The sequence below is a fragment of the Myodes glareolus genome, chromosome 10 (genome assembly GCF_982192425.1).
Source record: "Myodes glareolus chromosome 10, mMyoGla1.1, whole genome shotgun sequence".
Classification (NCBI taxonomy): domain Eukaryota; kingdom Metazoa; phylum Chordata; class Mammalia; order Rodentia; family Cricetidae; genus Myodes; species Myodes glareolus.
This window is the reverse complement of record NC_142035.1, coordinates 14,295,983-14,315,760: the sequence shown is the minus strand read 5'-3', so window position 1 is coordinate 14,315,760 and position 19,778 is coordinate 14,295,983. Positions and strand designations below refer to the sequence as shown.

Genomic DNA, 19,778 nt, shown 5'->3' with positions numbered 1-19,778 from the left:
AGCTGCCTCCTCTGAGACCTACATGTGACAGTGTGTGAATCGCCTACAACAGGACACCATGAGTCCTAAAAACCGATACCTTTCTGTTCAATGAAGGCCAGGTTTTCCATTCAAAAGTATCTTCCCATCCCTCTCCTGTGCCCTGAAAGGGGGTAGGAGGTACTATCTGAGACACCTTGTTTTGAGACAGGCTCTATGTAGCTCTGGCCGCCCTGGAAATGGCTATGTAGACCAGGTTGGCCTTGAACTCACAGAGATCTTCCTACCTCTGCTTCTGCGGTGCTGGGATTAAAGGTGTGTGCCACCAATACCACCATGCCTGGTCTTTGTTCTATTGTCTAGCTGCCAACTTCAAATCTGCCCTGCTAGGCTGTGGGACAGGCAGCGGCAATCATTTTCTTGACTACTGTTACTCGACAGTAAAAAATAAAACTGGTCATTCTCGGAGAGCTATATAAATCATCAGACCCAACCTGCGCACGCGGGAAAAGCTCCACACTAGAAATCTCTGACAAAATGGGGCCTGTAAAAAAAAAAAAAAAAGCGATCTCTGACTCTCTGGATCTGTTTCTCCTGTTTGACTTCCCATAGATGAAGCTCAAATGAAACTGGGAAGGCCTAGGAACACTCACACCAGGCAATGGACTAAGGTTCTTGCAAGAGTTGAAAATTTAGTTATTAGTATTAGAATTCTTGTTCCATATGAGAAAACCTAGGCTGGGCGAGGCCGGATTTCAGACTAACCACAAGGGAGAGCCAAGTTCCCAAATGCCACGAAATTACATTGTAAAGTTACATAGCACTGCATGGAAATTAGGGGGAATGCTTGGGGCTGCCCCAGGAGTCCAGGAGGGGTGGGACAAGTCCAAGAGGGTGCACGGCCAACCCGAACGTGGACGGTTTCGTGCGGAGGCCTGGGCTTCGCTCCCGAAGGCAGCGGCCCGGGATTCCAGCAGTTCCGGGAGCGGGCGGGGCCGGAATGGGCCGGGCTGGGCGGCGGCAGAAAGCGGCTAGGCGGCGCTGTGAGCAGCCTACGCCGTTCGCCCCTTAAAGCCTCGGGCCGCCCTACCGGATCCCGGGAACCTGCCCTGAACGCACTCGGGACGCTGTGGGTGGAGGCGCGTCCTGGCTTGCGGGGAGGTGCACGGGAGAGGCCGACCTCTTGCGGGCTGTCGCTGACCGTGGGCGTTGCCTCTTCTGCCCCGCCCACCGACACGCCCCCGAGCCCCTCTCCGGCCCTGGACCCTGCTTGGCGCGCTCCCCCCAGGGTGCCATGGCCTCGCGGCTCCTGCACCGGCTGCGACACGCCCTGGCTAGCGATGGCCCCGGGGAGGCGGCGGCAGGCCCCGAGGCCGAGCAGTTCCCTGAAAGCTCCGAGCTGGAGGACGACGACGCCGAGGGCCTGTCCTCCCGCCTCAGCGGCACCCTCAGCTTCACCAGTGCCGAGGATGACCCGGACGACGAAGACGAGGACGACGAGGCGGGCCCCGACTCGCCGCCCTCCGGAGACGGGACTTCTGGAGAAGACGCAGGCGAGTGCGGGAAGACGGAGGCAGGAACCTCGGGACTCGGTTAGGCCTCCCCGCTGGCCGTGTTCCGAGAGCATCCCGGGGGCTCTGTGTTATCTTCCTGAAACTCTTGACACCTTAAACGTTTGCAAATACTGTTTGACTATGTGACCTTGAGTCACAACCGTGGGAACCACCCGTCTCAGGGGTTTTGTGGATATTAAATGCACAGGACAAGGGAAACAAATGCATGGTATACTAGCTGCTTTGGGTGGAGATATTTAGCATCTACTCTAAGCCAGGCGCTGGGATAAAGGCCACCTCGCTGACATGAATGAGGTCATGGCATTTGTTTACATTAACCCCTGCGCTAGCCCCTTAACACGACTGGTCTTGTGCTTGTGCAGAACGGAGTCCCCCACCTGATGGACAACGGGGCAGTCAACTCCTGGCTCGGCAGCTGCAGGATTTCTGGAAGAAGTCTCGGAACACCCTAGTTCCACAGCGGCTGCTCTTTGAGGTGACCAGCGCCAATGTTGTCAAGGACCCTCCCTCCAAGTACGTGGTGAGTGAGGTTCCAGGAACCCTTAGGCAGTGCGTCTACAAGTCTGGCTAAGAGAAAGTAGGGAGCACCACAGCTTTCCGTGGGGTTTTGGCTATGCAGTTATAAATGGCTGTCCTTATTTTACGGAACTGAGGCAGGGTAAGGGAATGGATGTAGCTTGAGCAAGTCCTCAGGTAGCTGTCACTGAAAAAGTGACCTTTAAGAAGCTGCCTCCTGTCACAACTGGTGTGTGCTGTCCTGCACCCCATGGATTTTTGTCAACTGCAGCAAGACACAGACTTGAGATCCAGTTGCATGGGTCAGGATTAAGGAAATGCGCTTCGGATCCAGGTCAGCCTTGATTCCCAGGCCATATATTTTATCAGTGGCTTCACCGTGGGTGGGTGGGTTCTGTACCCTTGATGCCCCCCACCCCCGTTTCCTCGTTTGAGCAGTAGGACAGTGTGCAGGATTATAGCAGGCGGTAAATGAGACCAGGCACAAAGAATCCTTAGCATTGTCTGGCATTGTGAAATACTAAACTGTTAGCTAGATAGTTTCCAGTTCCCTGATCTGAAATGTTTGACAATCCTAAGCATTTGAGTGTCAACATGATGCCACAAGTGGAAAATTCCACATCTAACTTCATGTGATGTGTGCTTGAAATGTAAGCCCATTTAAAAATATTGCATAAGGACTTGAAAGGCTGAGGCACTAAGACTGTCACAAGTTCAAAGCTAACCTGGGCTAGAGAGTGAGTGACAAGCCAGGTAAGGCTACACATCTAGACACAACCCCCCCCTCACACACACACAGGGGCCAAACACCAAAAGGGAATGAATGTAGCTCACCGATACAGCACTTGCCTACCATGCTCAAGAACTGAGCTTTGTCCCCTGCTCCCGCCCCAATCATATAAAACTACCTTCAGAGCGAAGTGTGCTGGCACAGCTGGGAAGTAGAGGCAGAAGTATTAGGAGCTCCAGGCCAGTCTGGATACATAGCAAGACCAGTCTGGGCTACATAAAAACCCACCTCGAAAAACAAAACAAAAAAAAAACTACCTTTAGGCTATGTGTATAAAGTACAGGAAATGAGTTTTAGGGGCCAGCATGTAATTCTCAGTGGGTAGAATGCTTGCCCATCACTACATAAACTGTGTGGTGGCACACATCTGTGGTCCCAGTGCTTGGAAGGGGGCTGGGGACCAGGAGTTCAAGATCAACTACGTAAGCTCCAATACATGAGACCCTGTCTCAAAACAATAGTTTTTCATGTACTTTATAGATTTTGTATTAGATTTGGGTCTTTATTTCTAACACATCTCATTGTATATATGCAGACATTTCAAATCTGAAATAGTTCTGGTCCCAAGCACTTTGGATAAAGGAAACTCAGCTTATATTCTTATTTAATTTTGGATTGGAAATGTCAGGCGTCCAGGGCCTGCTGCAGCCTCCTGACCAATCAGTTCTCCAGCACTCCTACCTCCAGCACCACCAGGACTAAGGGGCAGTGTGGAGCTAGGCCTAGAGTCCCTGCTTTCCTTGCTGTGAAGTAGAGAGACTGGCCAGGTCCTGCTGCCTCTAGGTCTAACCCATCTGAGCTAGCTGGTCCCATCCTGGCAGTGGTCACCCACCCCCACCCCCTCCCCCCCCTCCCCCACCCCGGCTTGTCACTTCCCTCCTCTTCACACCCTCCCCCACCTCTGACTCAGCAAGACAGGGGGCCCAGAGCCCTGGGGACATGGAGCCCTGCCCCATATTTGGGTCTCTCCACCCCTCTCTGTTGCTGTTAGTAACAAGGACCACACCCATGGGGTGACTGTTTCACTTTGTGCAAGGATGGATAGATGATGCAGGTTTTATATCTTGTTAAGGATCAAGTCCTTCTGCATGCTAAGCAGATGCTGTACCACTGAGCTACACACTCCTAGCCCCCGATGGTCCAATCTTAAGTCGCAAACATCCCAGAGCTCTGGGGTAGGCAAGGGGTCATGCACAGGAGTGAGACACCAGGACCAGTCAACAAAGAACACTCTCTTAGAAAAGAACAGGGCGACTCTGGGGACCTTAAGAAAGGCTTAAGGAAGAGCAAGAGTCTTCTTCCGTCCTGACCTGTGTCTAGAAAATGAAGCCACCTCCTCTGTACAGTGGGCACCCATGTCTCCATATTTCTTCTCTGGGAGGTCAAGAGCACGGATTTTAGAATCAGTTCTTGGGACCGATCTTTGTGCCCTCCGCTCCCTCTCGGAGCCTGCTTCCTCAGTTGACAGACAAGACATCTCCTCGCAATGCTGTTAATGATGGTTAAGGGGCACCTAACTGGAGAAGTACTTGGTCCATCATGAGAGGCGGGGTAAGTGCTTAGGGCAGGCCACAGACCAACAGTCACACCGTTAGGGGGGTGAGGAGATGCAGATGGAACCCATGGCCTCATGCGTGTTAGGAAGTACTCTGCCATCGAGGGACCACCAAGCACCAATAACTATAACCACTGTTACCTGTCTTGGGGGGGGGTCATTATAAGCATCAGGTGAAATAAAGGATATAAAATAGTCTTTGGCAGAAAATTCAAAATAAAAATAGAGGGGAGTAAATATGATAAAAATATGTTGTATACATATATGAAAATTTCAAAGAATAAAAATATTAAGATTTAAAAAATCAACCTAGAGCTGGGTGTTGGTGGCTCGTGCCTTTAATCCCAGCACTTGGGAGGCACAGGCAGGCGGATCTCTGTGAGTTCGAGGCCAGCCTGGTCTGCAGAGCAAGTTCCAGGACAGGCTCCAAAGCTACACAAAGAAACCCTGTCTTGGGGGAAAAAAAAATGTTGCTAGTGGGCCAGAGAAATGGTATTTGTCTGACAACCTGAGTTTGATTCCCAGAACCCATGGTGGAAGGAGAATGACCTCCCACAGTTGTTCTGGCCTCCATATGTTACTGTGGCATATGTGCACAAGCATAACACACACACCCATGCCCTCCACATCGGATACAATTAAAAATAAATAAAAGGTAACTTATGCCACTCTTTGCTTAACTTTTAGTGGTGGTGGTGGTGATGGTGTGTGTGTACTGAAACTAGAGCCTTGTACATGCTTAGGCAAGTGCTTTACCCCTGAGTTATATTCTCAGTCTTCTTTTTAATGTTTGTAAAACATTATAAGCATAATAGTCTCACCAAGTGCCTCAGGGTGGTCTTGAACTTACTGTGTAACCCAGGCAGCCCTTGATCATTCAGTTCTGCCTCAGCCCTACTTTCAGGACATTGTTCATTAAAGGAACCCTCTTTTTCTAAAATAAGTTTAAAGCCACCTTTATGGCACTACTTGTCAAGAAGAGAATTTAAGAAGTATAGAGCTGTCAGGCCAGTGATTCAGGCCTGTAACCCCATCTCCTTGGCAGGCTGGGATCATAAGTTTAAGGCTTGCTTTTGCTACATAGTGAATTTAAGATAATCTGGGACAATTTAGTGAGACCCTGTCTCACAGCAAACACACACACACACACGCGCACGCACACACACACACACACGCACGCACACGCTAGGCACGGTGAAGCATAACTATAATGTGTGAAGAAAAGAGGTTTATGAGGTCATCCTTTGATACCTAGCATGTCTGAGGCAGCCTGGGCTACAGATGAGGGCAGGGACTGGAGATACAGCTCAGGAGTAGTAGATGTGTACTAACACGAGCAAAGCCCTAAGAGTCCCCAGAAACAGTTTGAGGCTGAAGAGGCCACGCAATGACCAATGACCGTGCTCGGAAAGGCCCGGGTTCACTAAACCCTGCCTCAACACTTTTTAAACTGAGAGTTCTGGCTCTTTCCTAAAGATAAAGATGAACAGTGTCAGAGAAGCACCAATCTGTGCTTTAGAAAAAGATCAGAAAGGATGAGCATGGCAGCACATGACTGTAGTCCCAGCTGTCTAGAAGGCTGAGGCAGGAGGATCACCTGAGCTTAGATCAAAAGCCACCAGGCAACAAAAGGAGACCCCCATCTAAGAAAATAGGAAAGAAAAAGAAAAGAAGAAAGAAAAGCCATCCCTGGTGCCTTCTTCATGTAATCTCAGCTCTTGGGGCTGAGGCAAGAGGATCAGATCACCAAGTGTTCAAGGCTAACCTGGGCTACAGAGGCCCTGGACTCAGTGTATTCCAGAGGATTGGAGGTGTGACTTACTTAGTTGGTAGAGTGCTTGACTAGCACCCACAAAGCCCTGGCTCCCATCCCTTGGGTGTGGTGAACCCCTGTAGTGTCTGCATAGCAAGTTTGAGATCAGCCAAACTTGTGCTGAGATCATACAGCACATGAAACTGTCTCAAAAAAAAAAAAAACAAAAACAAAACAGTCTTGCCAGCAAAACAGCGCAGCGCTTGTCATGGCCTGAAGACCTGAGCTCAGTCCTTAAAACCCATGACGGAAGGAGAGAACTTAATCCTGAAAGGTATCCTCTGACCCCCATTTGTAAGCTATGGCATCAAGCTCAGGTATGTGTGCCCAGCAACAACAACAACAACAACAACAACAACAACAACACACACACACACACACTAACTCCCCACCCCCAAGAAAAAAAGAATTAAAGAGACAAGGCATGGTGACAATTCCTTTAGTCCTTCCACTCAGGAGGCTGGCCCGTCTGGGCTGCACAGTGAGACTCTAGAGGGCCAAAAAAGAAAGGCAGCAAAGAGAAAGCAGAGTCACTGTGTCTACACAGTGTAAACCAGTGTCTGCCACCTAAAGACCTTGAGCACCAGAACTAGGACGTCCCAGACCTGAGCAAACAATGGCCTTGCCCTAGGAACTTTTCCCTAGAGCAGAGTCACCAGAAGGAGGCTGGACTTTGGGTTACCGGAGTCCAGGACCAGTGAACTCCTAGTTTTGCCACTGTGGCTGTCTGAAGACTTGTCCTTTGGTCTGGTTTGAAAGAGGCTGGTCAGTAATGTGGGGACAGCTATGTCTCCAGAGTGGTACACAGTTCCAAGCTGGCTCTCAGATTGGCTCAGAGGCCCCCAAAATGGCTCTGGGTTTCAGCTTACTCCTGGGTTTCCCTAAAGCTTTCCCAAGAACTAACTCCCTAGGGGCAGGGCGAACTTTTCCAGAAGCAGCAAGCTCCAGAAGCTGAAGTTCATTTCTGTCTTTCTTTTCCCTGTGCTGCCTTGGGCCTTGGGTCATTTCAGAGGAGCCTCAGGTAAGATGGGAGTGGGTTCCTGGCCACTGCTCTGCAGCTTCCTTTCTCGAGACAGTCCCGGGGAGGAGGTGGGGGGCTGAGGTGGAAAGCAAAGCCAAGAGTGGAAGGGAGGGAAAGAACCACCAGATGGTTTATATCAGCCCTGATGTCCACCCTCCCTACAGCTCTACACCCTCGCCGTGATTGGCCCAGGGCCACCAGATCGCCAGCCAGCCCAGATCTCCCGCCGTTACTCGGACTTCGAGCGGCTGCACAGAAACCTGCAGCGGCAATTCCGGGGCCCCATGGCTGCCATCTCCTTCCCCCGTAAGCGTCTGCGCCGGAACTTTACTGCAGAAACCATTGCCCGCCGTAGCCGGGCCTTTGAACAGTTTTTGGGTCACCTGCAGGCAGTGCCCGAGCTACGTCATGCCCCAGACCTGCACGACTTCTTCGTGCTGCCCGAGCTGCGGCGAGCGCAGAGCCTCACCTGCACTGGCCTTTACCGCGAGGCTCTGGCACTCTGGGCCAACGCCTGGCAGCTACAGACCCAGCTGGGCACCCCTTCTGGCCCAGACCGCCCCCTGTTGACTCTGGCTGGGTTGGCTGTGTGCCATCAGGAGCTGGAGGATCCTGGGGAAGCACGAGCATGTAGTGAGAAGGCCCTGCAGCTGCTGGGGGACAAGAGACCCCATCCTTTCCTGGCACCCTTTCTAGAGGCCCATGTCCGACTCTCCTGGCGCCTGGGCCTAGACAAACGGCAGACAGAAGCCCAACTTCAGTCTCTACAGGAGGCGGGCCTTACCCCCATCCCACCCCCCAGCCTCAAGGAGCTGCTTATCAAAGAGGTGCTGGACTAACTTTTATTTGTCTTGCGGCCGCTTCTGGGTGAGGGGCTGCTCCAGGTCAAGGGGCTGAGGGCAATAGAGGACACAGTGAGCAGCCGGGGTCTGAGGAGTTCTGGGAGCCCCTAAAGTAGTTCCCGAGAAAGAGTGCAGCAGACTGAGAGGAACTTGGATTTGTGGGGCTGGACTCCAAACAGGCTTTGGTTGGGGTTACCCTAGGATGCTACAAGGAGGAAGTTTTGGGGCGGGCTGTAGGCAAGGTCAGGATCAGTGTTTCCTGTTTCCTTTTCCTTGGCCTCTACACCAGTAAAACAGTTGGCTGAAGGGCTGGGTACTAGTACTGGAGTCCTGAAGTTTAGAGACAGGAGGAGGGAAATTAAAGGTCAGCTACTTCAGTGTTAGCAATCTCTTTATTGAATGTCAGGCAGGAAACCCAGCTCTCAACTGTGACTCCTGCCTCAGGAATGGCAGTAGAAAGAATTCTTTTAACCCCAGGCCAAGCCAGTTATCTTTGACTACAGTTTACTCGCAGACACTTGAGGCTTCAATCTGATCACACCCTCTTGGGCACAGGTCACAGCGAGGACCCCATCCCGACGCCACAGCCGCCCGTGCACTAGCCCTCGTGAGCCACCTGTGTGCAAGAAGGGAGAGAATGGCCTCTGCTTTAGCATAGCCTGCTTTGTCGTGGAGGGGTCTGACATAGGGCAGAGCTGCCCCACCTAAGGGCACACTGGAATATAACTACTCCAAATGCCCCTTTGTGAGCTGTTACAGCCACTTGATGGCCCCAAAGCACTTTCACATAACTGCTCAGTTCCTCTAAAGATCCCAGAGAAACAGCCTCCACAGGCTTGGCTAAGCAGACTGCTGCTTCTCTGGCCACTGGTCAGAAATCCCATTCTTTCCTTTAATGATAAGCAAGTCCTCCCAGCTGGTCATCCACCACCAAGGGAGGGGGTAGCTCAGAGAGGACCTGAGACCATGAGGTAATGGCCTCTCTCCCCCTTCATCTAGAGGTTCTTAACCTTGGTGACTGTCCTGAGTTAGTTACCTTCAGGAAGCTAACTCGAGCTTTCTTTACACACAGCAGGGCCCACGCGGATCTAACCATAGCCAGAGAACGCGGGGCTTCGTTTCTTGTACTGTCTGTCTCGTAGACAGGGACACTAAAGTGCTCAGAGGCTCAGGCTTGGCCCCGAGGGTCAGGCCAAAGCTGACCGAGTGTCCTAACTTCAAAGTTGTGGACCCTGTTCTGTGCTGCTGCTGGCATCTGAGTAACCCTTTCCTGACTGCAAGGGGTTATTTAAGTTTTGTCCGTTTTATAAAGCAAAGCTTTTCTTCCTTTGACGTGTACTTCATTATAAAAGAGCCAGGGCTCTAACACGAGACATCAATGAGTCTGAGTTTCTCTCGGTTCCCTACAGGAGCATCCTTAGAGACCACTGAGTGCCCTGCTCCATCTTGCCAACTCAGGGAATCACTCAGGGAGCTCCTTAAAACACAGTTTACAGCTGGGCATGGTGGCATATGCTTCTAATCCCAGCACTTGGGAGGCAGAAGCATGCGGATCTCTGAGTTCAAGGCCAGCCTGGTCTACAGAGCAAGTTCTGGGACAGCCAGAGCTATACACAGAAATCCTGTCTTGAAAAAACCAAAACCAAGCAAACAAACAAAAAGGGCAGTTTCTTGGACCTGATCCAGGACCTGCTGGGGCAGACTGTAATCTGTTTAGAAAAAGCTCCCTCAAGTGGCAGCATGGTGGTTTACTAGGTTTAGACAGTACTAATATAACCCTATTTATTTAGATGAGAAAAAAAAAAGCAGCAGGGTGTGGTGGCTCCTGCACTTGGGAGGTGGAGGCAGGAGGATCAGGAGTTCCAGGCCAAAATCCACTCTATAAAGAGTTCAAGACAAGCAGGGGTTACATAAGACAGGGCTGGGGAGCAGAGATGTGGATCTCAGTAAATTCTAGGCAAGTCAGAGCTCCATAATGAAACTTTGCCCCTCCCTGTCAAAACAGAAAGAAAGAAAAGAAAAAGCTTCAGAAAGAAGAAAGGACTTTTGAGGTTCATACATGAAATCTGAAGTGGTTTGGGTACCTGCGCTGGGTCTCTGAGAGAAACTCAATCATTCCTGGCATGTAGAATACCTCTGAAGACAACATGAATACCTAGAGGGGCAGCAATGCAAGGGCCCTGTACAGCATCCCCAGAAAGTAAGAAAAGACAGCAGCATGTATAAATAAAGCAGGTTCCCTACCACCCCAGAGACACTGACCCACAGGCCCACACTCACCAGCCCAGGGGCTCTCGCACTCATAGAGCATCCAGTGGTCAGCTCGAAATGGGGCGTGGAACCACATGGAGTGGTCCAGTGAGACCATGAAGTTCACTTTATACTTGAACTGGTGGGGCAGCAATGCTGTACCCAGGAAGGCGTAGTCAGAGATGTAAGCAGCCACACAGCAGTGCATCTTGACGTCGCCCTCCCCTGCAACAGGTCCCAACCCCATCAGCCCTGGGCTCCTGGCTTTCCAGCGCAGGGTCTGCAGGGAGGTGGGGAGAAAAAGACTACTACACACAAATTCATCATTGTGCAAGGGCACCTGGCCCAGGATCAGGGTGTGTGTGTGTAAGGATTAAGGCGGTGGGGATGAAGGAGAACAGAGGTAAGACAAATGCAAATCCCAAGCCTCTACCCCAGCCACTCTTTGTGGTCCTGAAATAGGCATCTTCCAGTTTGCACAAAGACGTCTATGGCTAGCTACTGACCTAGATAAGAACCTCAGCAAGGTATCTTGCTTTCCCCAGAAAGGTCCAACAATGGGATTACAGTCACCTCATTATTCTCATGTTAAAGGGTAAGGGTTCTGGTGAGAAACTGAGCCAAACTCTGCATAACTCAGATTTGGAAACGGGCCCAAAGAGAGAATGGGATACTCAAGCAACAGATGGCAAATGAGTGGTAAGACCTAGACCCCTGGAGTGTTTTCCTCCAATTCATGGGTCCTCTTACCAATATAGCCCCGGGCTCGCACCCAGAACATCTGTTTGGGCTCCAGTGTTCGCAGCTGACTCAGCTGGCTGGGTGGGTTCACCATTTTGATCTCAATAGGTACCTCCTGGGCAGCAATTCGGTTCAGCCCCACTTGGAATTTCTTGTGGAGGTTAGGGTCCCTGAAAGTAAAGATAGGGACAAGGAGACCCAAGGAGAGGGAGCGTCTCTGTGCTGCCTCTTCTGGTCCCCATGTCTGTCCATAAGGACTTGTGTCCAGCAAAGCTTCCTCATGGAGCTGGCAAAGCAATATAGTGTTTGATTCCCTTCCTTGTCACTTCAGCCATGCCGTGACATGCAAGTCAGTCATCTCTCTGAGCCTGTTTCCCATCTGAAACAGGAGAGTAATGATGTGACCTGTCTCGCAGCGAACATACACAGACCTAGGCACCAGCCAGGCAGTGGTGGCACACACCTTTATTCCCAGCACTCGCAAGGCAGAAGCAGGTGGATCTCTGTGAGTTCGAGGTCAGCCTGGTCTACAACAGCTAGGTCCAGAACAGGCTCCAAAGCTATAGCGAAACCCTGTCTCAAAAAACAAAAAAAAAAAACAGGCACCAACCCAAGTACTGCACACAACCATAACCCATTCCTTGCCAGGTCTTCACATGACAAGTGTGGTCATCTTTCCAATTGAGAAGAGACATGAGCACAGGAGAATGAAGGATCTGATGTCAGGCAGTCTGGACCCACAGTTCATACATCTAACCACGCATTACTGTGAACATTCAAGAAAAGTCTCCCTATGTTATCTGCATTCTCTGTCCTAAGCGGTTAGGAGCCCTGTGTGCTGGGGTGACACCATTTTCATGGGCCCACAGTGCTCTTAGCAGGCTCTGCCTTCCCAGCCCGTCTGGTAGACTGTCCATCTGCACTGTCCACCCTGGCAGCCACTAGCCACATGAGACAGAACTTGAAATGTGACTGCTGTGACTACAGAACAACACTGATGAAGGGGGTGGCATGGGAATGCGGCTCTGTGGCAGAGAGTCTGCCTCGCATGCACAAAGGCCTGGGGATTTGATCCCTAGCACCACACACAGAAAAGAATTGTTCATTCTATTTCATTAATTTCATATAGCCTATAGGGTTAGTAGCTACCTTATTGAGGTGTACAGCCTTACATTCAGGCTCCTTTAACAAGAATACATTATCTTCATTTCTTTGCACACCAAGCCCCAGCTTTATGCTCGTCTGTTAGTGGTATAACTACTCACAGAGCACTAAGTGCCTTTATACCTCTTATCGCATTTAATCCTCACAGCAGCCTTAGGAGGTGAAAGTTATAATTAGCTCCATTTATAACCAAAGGTATGGACTCAGAGTAGGCAAGCATTTGCCCAAACTCATACAAATATTAGGGACAGAGCCTAGACTTGAACGCTGGCTATTCAGGCTCCCGAACCCACACCCATCCCACATGCCCTCCTGCTGCCCCAGTGTCCAACACAAGCTACAGGACCCTTTGGCACAACTTTCTACTTTGACTGCTCCCAACTTCAGATGAAGAATCTAGGGCCTTAAAAGGTTGCTGGATGGGGAACCCTATAGCAGGTAGGCACTAACAGAGTCCACAGTCCTGGTCAGAAGCCATGTGTCCATGTCTGTATCCAGAGCTCTTCCCCATATTCCAGCATTGCCAGACTTTATTTGTTATGATCTCAATGAGAAATATATGCTATCAAGATAGAGTCAAAATATTTAAAAGACACCAAAGTGAAGATACTGACCAGGAGGCCATACTCTGCAACAGGGTCCCAGAGGAGGACACTCATCCTGCCAAACATTAACTCCAAAGCTGCTGCATGATAGGCCTGAGGTAGGAGGGGGATCAGTCAGGGGACTGGAGGATATTTATTTACCCAGTGGTTGCAAAAATAGTTTATTGTTGGATTCAAGTACAGAGGATTGAACCCAAGGTCAATTTTTTAAAAACATTTTATTTAATTTATTATGGATGGGTAGGGGACAATATGCACAAGTTCTACAGTGTGTATGCAAGGATCAGAGGACAACCTTGTAGAATTGGGTTTCTACTTACACCTTTATATGGGTCCAAGGGATTGAACTGGACCAGACTTGTACAGCAGGGACCTTTACCTGCTGAGCCCTCTCTCTGGCCCGAAGCCAATATTTTAATAACAATAAAGCTATCCCATGCCTGTGCTGGCTGCTAGCTGAGCGCAAGCTCTGCCTTTTACATATGACCCAACACACATGCACATACGCTAATACAAACAAGAAACACAACTGAAGTTGAAGTTGCAGAGGGCTCTTACCCTCCTTGCACAGTGGACTCCAGGATCTCCCTTTCTGCTTATATATACTATATATAAATATGTATATTCCCGCATACATGTATGTGCATGCAGCATTGGGGTTGAACCTAGAGCCTTGGGTACACTTAGCACATGCTCTATATAAAATTTTTAAATAGTTTGTATTTACTTTATGTGTATCGGTGTTTATCTGCATTTATTATGTGTGCCACATTTGTGTTTGGTGCCCATGAAAGCTAGAAGGGGCTGTCAAAGCCTTTGAAACTGGAATTAGAGGTGGCTATGAGTCACCCTGTGAATGCTGGGTACCAAACTTGGGCCCTCGGCAAAAGTAGCACATGCTCTTAATGGCTGAGCCATCTTCTCAGCCCACCCTCATTTTTTTGAGAAAACATCTCATTATGTAGCCCTAGCTAACCTAGGAATCAGAGATCCCCCTGTCTCCCAAGTGCTGGGATCTGGTTTATACTTTTAGTACATAGTCAACACCCACTTAGGGGCTCATGACCCACTTACGAGTAGGAGTCAGAGTTTGAAAACACACTCCTGGGTGGTGGTAGTGCATGCCACCCAGTAGTCCCAGTACTTAGGAGGCAAAGACAGGCAGATCTCTGAGTTTAAGGCCAGTCTTGTCTGCAAAGTGAGTTCCAGGACAGCCAGGGTTACACAGAGAAAACAGTCGCAAAAGAAAAAAAGAGAGAAAAACAAAAACAAAACCACTGCCCTGGGACTATAGGGGAAGAGAAAGGGCCAAGAGAGCTAACAAGGGGAAATATAATAAAAATACAGTATATATATTCATGCTGGGCAGTGGTGGCACATGCCTTTAATTCCAGCACTTGGGAGGCAGAAACAGGTGGATCTCTTTGAGTTTGAGGTCAGCCTGGTCTACACAGTGAGTTCCAGGACAGGCTCCAAAGATACAGAGAAACCCTGTGTCAGGAAAAAAAATCAGAATGCATCAAAATACATCATCTAAGTATTGTTTTCTTTTTATTTAAAGACAGGCTCTCACTACACAGGGCTGGCAGGCTGGCTGGGAACTCCCTATGTAGACTAGGCTAGCTTTGAATTCTCACAGATCTGCCTGTCTCTGAAGGCATGTAGATTATACCCAGGACCTAACGGTGTTTTTACTATAGGTCAAAGTAGTAAATGTTTTAAGGTCTAAGGTGTAGCTTTGAGGTAGAACAGACTTACCTAGCACACGAGACCCCCTAGGTTTGATCCCTAGAACCATAAAAACTAAAGAATAAAAGAAGTTTGAAAATTCAAAAACAAAACAAAAACAACAAAAAGCCTCCTCTCTGGAGTCCTCATTCTCACCTTAAATACTGGTCGATGAGGGCCTCGTGGCCCAGCAGCTCTTCTGGTGGAGGCACAGTGGGCATGGAAAACTGGTGCTGCAGGGGGCTGGGCTGCATCTGCTGGAAGGAGGCCTGGCAGATAAAGATGGCTTTACCATGCTGCACGGCCTTCACGGAGCGCACTGAGAAACTTGCGCCTGTTCGCGTCCGTTCCACATGGTATAGCACTGGCACCTTTGGGTCCCCTACAGTGGACATAAGGGACAAGGTGACCCTGAGTAAATCCATGGGCCCCATAATCATGACAGTTGGTAAACAGACACCTCTGTTCTCATCCTCAGTTTCCGCTGCTGTCATTTTGAGACAGGGTTTCCTTCTGTAGCCTAGGCTGTTCTGGGACTCAGGGCAACCCCTTGCCTCTGCCTCTCAGTGCTGGAATGCCCATCTTTTTTTTTAATCTTTTTTTTTTTAAAGACAGACTTCTCAATATGTTGCTGTCACTGGCTTTTGGCAGAGACCCAGACAGGCGTGTGAGTGTGACATCTCTACAGTAGAAAACAAGTATAACGTGCTAGGTGTGCCCTGACTGGAGGCTGCAAGCCTAGGGAAACTGCAGGTAAACCAACCAGAAGGGAGCAGTCTATGGGATTTGTTAGGGACACACATTTGGCTTTCTCCACTTGGTACAAAGTCAGAAACAGGCAAAAGTAGCAGAGCTGTTAGTTATTGACCAAGCCCTTGCTGTTTGGGCTGAAGAGGGTCACCCTCACTCATGCTAGGTAAGTGCTTTGCCAACTGAGATACAGAGGACAACTTGTAGGAGTCACTTCTGTTCTATCATGTGGGTCTTGAGGATTTAACTCAGGTCTTCAGGTTTGGTTACCAGTCACCCAATATTTTCTTTTTCTTTCTTTCTGTTTGGTTTTTTTAAATTATTTAATTATTTATTTGTTATGTATACAATATTCTCTCTGTGTGTATGCCTGCAGGCCAGAAGAGGGCACCAGACCCCATTACAGATGGTTGTGAGCCACCATGTGGTTGCTGGGAATTGAACTCAGGACCTTTGGGAAAGCAGGCAATGCTCTTAACCTCTGAGCCATCTCTCCAGCCCCTCTGTTTGTTTTTTTAAGACAGGATTTCTGTGTAGCCTTGGCTGTCCTGGAACTTGCTCTGTAGACCAAGCTGGCCTGAACTCACAGAGATCCACCTACCTGTGCTTCCCCAAATGCTGGGACTAAAGGCATGAGCTACCGGCGACTGGTTAGGCTATATGGAACACAGTGATCCTCAATATAAAGAAACAGTGTAAAGCAAGTGTTGTTTATTGTGGGGTATTTTTAAATTGATTATTATTGTGTGTATATGTGACTATATGAGGGGTGGCTCGCCATGGTAAGCATGCTGGGGCTGGAGGACAACTCAATGGTGTTGGTTCTTTTGGGGAGGGGTTTATTTAATGGGTAAGGGAATTCTGGAGTGAAGAGACAGAGAGGAGAGAAGGGGAAGCTGGGGAGGCAGTAGTTACCTCTTCAGAAGAGGGCGGAGGGAAGGAGTGTGCTGTTGGCTCTTTTCTGCCTTTCCTCAGGTCCTAGGGATTGGACTTGGGTTACAAGGGCCTTTCTCTGCTGAGTCATCTGGAAGGACATGTGTCTGCTTTTTGGCAGTGTCCCATTGTTTTATTTTTCCTGGTAGTCCTGGGAATTGAGCATAGGGCCTCCACTCTGCAAGCAGCCATACAACTGCTGATCTACATAACCAGCCCAGACCAAGAGTTTGCAATGAGAACTCCCCTGTACCTGAGCCCAGAGCTTTAAGAGTCTAAAAGATCCTATTGAAATATCTCTAGTCCCACCCCTCCTCTATTTCACCAATGAGACCAATCTCAGAAGGTGATCTCATTCAAGATTACCCTAGTAATTATTATAAAGCTGAAACTGAATTCCCAACCCACACTGCATAGCTCCTAGCCCGAAAGTTTACAGCACTCTGAAGATTTAGCAGTCTTGACCCTAGAAGAGTATAAAGACTGAAGAGAGCCATTAGTGCCAAACACTCAAATGAGAGCCAGAAGCAGGCAGATCTCTGTGAGTTCAAGAGGCAGCCTGGTGTAAATGGCGAGTTTCAGGTCAGCCAGGTGAGAGCCTGTCTCAAAACAGCAATGACAATAACCAAGTGAAAAAGGGGATGGTAAGATGGCTTATCAGTTAGAGCACTTTTTGTTCTTCCAGAGGACCCATGTTTGGTTCCTACCACCTACATGGTGGCTCACAATCCCCTGTAACTGCAAATTTTAGGATATCCAATGTCCTCTTCTGGTCACCTCAGACAATAGGAAAGCAACATGGTGCATGTAAATTCATTTAGGCATACATACATTTAAAAAATATGCAATTACATATGTTTTTTTTTAATAAAAGAGGGTTGAGTATGGTGGTAAATGCCTTTAATCCCTGGTTTCAAGAAGCAGAGGCAAGCAGATCTCTAAGTCCCAGGTCAGCCAGGAATCCAGTGAGACTGTCTCAAAAAACAAAACAAATAAACAAACAGACTGAATATAGAACAGAGCCAGGCCTGGTGTCATGAAGGCTGGGGCCAGCCAGGGCTACACAGAATGAGACCCTATCACAATGGAAAATTAAAAACAAAAAAGCTACAGGGAAAGGCCCACCAAGACCACATAAGCATTAAGAACCAGAGAACAAGTATTTAGTGGATCTTGGGGAGTGTGCTAAGCATCTAGGTTGCTTCCAAACCCATCCCAGCTTCCCCAATGTTGAGACCACAGACCTGGGCCAACATGATGGGCTCCCTTCCTGCGTTTTTTTGGTACTTGAGATGGAAAACAGTCGCTTTCATGTGCTAGCCAAGTGCTCTACTACTAAGCTACATCTGCAGCCCCTTAGGGACCTTTCATGGGATCTTCTCTCTCCCTTCTCCATCTGCTTCTCTGATTCTCCCATTTCATCCCCTTTCTCTTGAGTTAGTCTTCAAAGCCAGGAAGAAGTGGCTGCTGGGACACCAATGGTGGCTGCAAGAAAGGAGCCAGGGTATGGGGTTTACCTGCCCAGACCAGGGAGCAGTGGCTGCTGGGTTACCAGGGATGGCTGCAGACAAGGAGCCAGGGTTTGGGGTTTACCTGCCCGGACAAAGTAGCAGTGCAGGGAGTGCACGTGGACGTCCTCACTCACAGACTTGGCAGCAGCCACCAGGGCTTGGCCCACAATTTGACCCCCAAAGAGCCGCTGGGTGGTGGGTACCCAGTAATGCCTTCCTCTGTGGGGAGAGGAGAATGGAAAAGACTTGAAGAGCGCTCTGGATTCCGTAAGCCTCAAGTGAAGGGTCTCTTGTGGTTATTTGGGTCCTTTTTGAGAACCCGAGAAAAGCCAAGGATTCTGCTCTCAAAATCTCTGCATAAAACTTCAGTTTTTATGTCTACCCAGGCCCTCTGTGGACTTCAGTCGAGCATAACAAGCTAGCTCCCTCGGTTTACAGCAGCCGTACAGAGAACGAGTTCACTCAACTCAACCATTCCCAATCCTGGACAGTTTCTTCCCTTCCCCACACCAGGGAAAGGCAGAGGCCAGAAGACACTTGAGGCCTTGAATGGACACAAGAAACCCCAAAGCAGAGCTGGGGCTGGATTGTACGGACGAAGGCTTGTCCCTGGCACTCCTTAACTGGCAACGTATGAACTGGCTTCAGAGCTAAAAGGGCCCTGAGTCATGCCATCAAACTGTCTTTTAAAAACATAAATAAATAACTATCCAAGGTCTGAGGTTGTGAAATTCATATTACAGATGAACAAATTGGCCCGGCTTTCTAGGTGAAAGGGCCTGCCCAGTGCTGGAGGTGAACCTTGAGTCCTACCACCCAGCCCTGAGGTTATTATTTCCCATTACAATACATTTTTGAAAACCACTCCTGGCCTAGGGAGCTGTAATTACCTAGGTGGAAGAAAGAGAGATCCAGGTTAAGATAGTTTCTGATAAAATCAGAGAGTGGTGGAGGTCAAAACTGCCACTAAACAAGGGTGATGGTGCATTCCTTTGACCCTAGCTCTAGGGACTCTTGGCAGATGCCTGTGAGTTCAAGGCCAGTCTGGTCTACAAAGAGTTCCACGACAGCCAGGGAGGGCTATATAGAGAGACCCTGTCTCAAAACCAAAACAACAAAAAACAAAAACTGTCACTAACCAGCCAGGAATGGTGGTTGGTGCTCTCCTGCTAGCACTCAGGAGGCAAAGGCAGGTGGATCCCTGTGGGTTCTAAGCCAACCTGGTCTATGTAGTGAGTTCCAGGACAGCCAGGATCATATAGTGACACCCTGTCTCAAAACAAAATAAAAAACTGTTACAAACCCGTGTCGCGATCACCAACTTCAGTGATGTCGGGGAGAAAGAAAGCATACCCCAGGATAAAAAAAAATGACTTACCAGACCCCAGTTAGTGGTGCAGGGAAGGGATGGAGTAAAAATGGCAGTGAGTTTATTAGAGTTGTGTATTGGTTTTAAAAACCGATCCGCTGTGTACCCTCTGGTAAATCACTGCCCTCTCTAGGTTGATTCTACCAGGCTAAGCTGCCTTGTAGGGTAACCCAGTGCAAGGGCGGGTGTCAGGGACACGCCTTCTCCTAACTGCCGCAGAGCTTGCAGCCTGAACAGAACCCTTAAGCCCAGAAGTGGGGGGTCATGGGGGAGCGGCGGCGACCGCGGCTCTCTATACTGCAGCAGGGATGCGGGCCCGGTTCCGGGTGCCGCCGGCTACCTGAAGAGATCCTCATCTAGCGGCTCCAGGTTGAGCACGCTGGTGACCAGCACACTACGGAGGTCTCCGGAAAGGTCGTCGCCGTCGGCGTCGCCTTGCGCATCCCCCGGGGCTTTTGGCGCTGACATCCTAACCTCCCACCGTGGGCGCGGGATACACTGCGCTTTGTCACAGACGCGGAAACTTATATAGGTGCACAGCGCTTCCGGCAGGTCGCCCCAGTGGCCGGAAATCCCGAAGGCTTCGCGGAGGAAGATGCAGATTATGATTGGTTAATGTACTTGTCAATTCTACGGT

The 19,778-nt window shown here is 49.5% G+C and overlaps 2 protein-coding genes across 7 annotated transcripts; one reads left to right on the top strand and one right to left on the bottom strand.

The window, feature by feature from the left end:
• The first annotated feature begins 1,060 nt into the window (after positions 1 to 1,060).
• Snx21 (sorting nexin family member 21) lies at positions 1,061 to 9,417 on the top strand. 3 transcript variants are annotated; one of them, XM_085697017.2, is made up of 3 exons: positions 1,061 to 1,571; positions 1,916 to 2,073; positions 7,413 to 9,417. In XM_085697017.2, exons 1-3 carry the CDS (start codon positions 1,274 to 1,276, stop codon positions 8,085 to 8,087), a joined length of 1,131 nt encoding a protein of 376 aa, XP_085553143.1. In that variant the 5' UTR covers positions 1,061 to 1,273; the 3' UTR covers positions 8,088 to 9,417. The 3 variants fall into 3 exon arrangements, with proteins under 3 accessions (XP_085553143.1, XP_048296992.1, XP_048296994.1); XM_048441035.3 differs by having other exon boundaries at positions 1,071 to 1,532; XM_048441037.3 differs by having other exon boundaries at positions 1,074 to 1,532; positions 1,916 to 2,066; positions 7,413 to 7,564.
• Positions 8,464 to 19,690, bottom strand: Acot8 (acyl-CoA thioesterase 8). Of its 4 annotated transcripts, XM_048441032.3 has the most exons (7): positions 19,482 to 19,690; positions 17,855 to 17,991; positions 14,735 to 14,960; positions 11,091 to 11,251; positions 10,371 to 10,565; positions 10,175 to 10,245; positions 8,464 to 10,083 (listed from the first exon to the last, which is right to left on the bottom strand). In XM_048441032.3, the coding sequence occupies exons 1-6, from the start codon at positions 19,607 to 19,609 to the stop codon at positions 10,199 to 10,201; spliced, it is 894 nt and encodes a 297-aa protein (XP_048296989.3). In that variant the 5' UTR covers positions 19,610 to 19,690; the 3' UTR covers positions 8,464 to 10,083; positions 10,175 to 10,198. The 4 variants fall into 4 exon arrangements, with proteins under 4 accessions (XP_048296989.3, XP_085553144.2, XP_048296988.3 ...); XM_085697018.2 differs by having other exon boundaries at positions 8,464 to 10,245; XM_048441031.3 differs by lacking the exon at positions 10,175 to 10,245 and having other exon boundaries at positions 8,464 to 8,706; positions 19,482 to 19,610.
• Between the last annotated feature and the right edge of the window lie 88 nt (positions 19,691 to 19,778).

Coding starts and splice junctions, on each gene's coding strand:
- Acot8 (XM_048441031.3), bottom strand. CDS start 19,609: ATGTCAGCGCCAAAAGCCCCGGGGGATGCGCAAGGCGACGCCGACGGC. Junction 11,252..14,734: donor CTCATCGACCAGTATTTAAG/GTGAGAATGAGG, acceptor CTTTACTTTCAG/GGACCCTAACCTCCACAAGA. Junction 8,707..10,370: donor GTGCGAGAGCCCCTGGGCTG/GTGAGTGTGGGC, acceptor TCTTGCACACAG/GTGGCTCACGAGGGCTAGTG.
- Snx21 (XM_085697017.2), top strand. CDS start 1,274: ATGGCCTCGCGGCTCCTGCACCGGCTGCGACACGCCCTGGCTAGCGAT. Junction 1,572..1,915: donor GGCAGGAACCTCGGGACTCG/GTTAGGCCTCCC, acceptor GTGCTTGTGCAG/AACGGAGTCCCCCACCTGAT. Junction 2,074..7,412: donor ACCCTCCCTCCAAGTACGTG/GTGAGTGAGGTT, acceptor CCCTCCCTACAG/CTCTACACCCTCGCCGTGAT.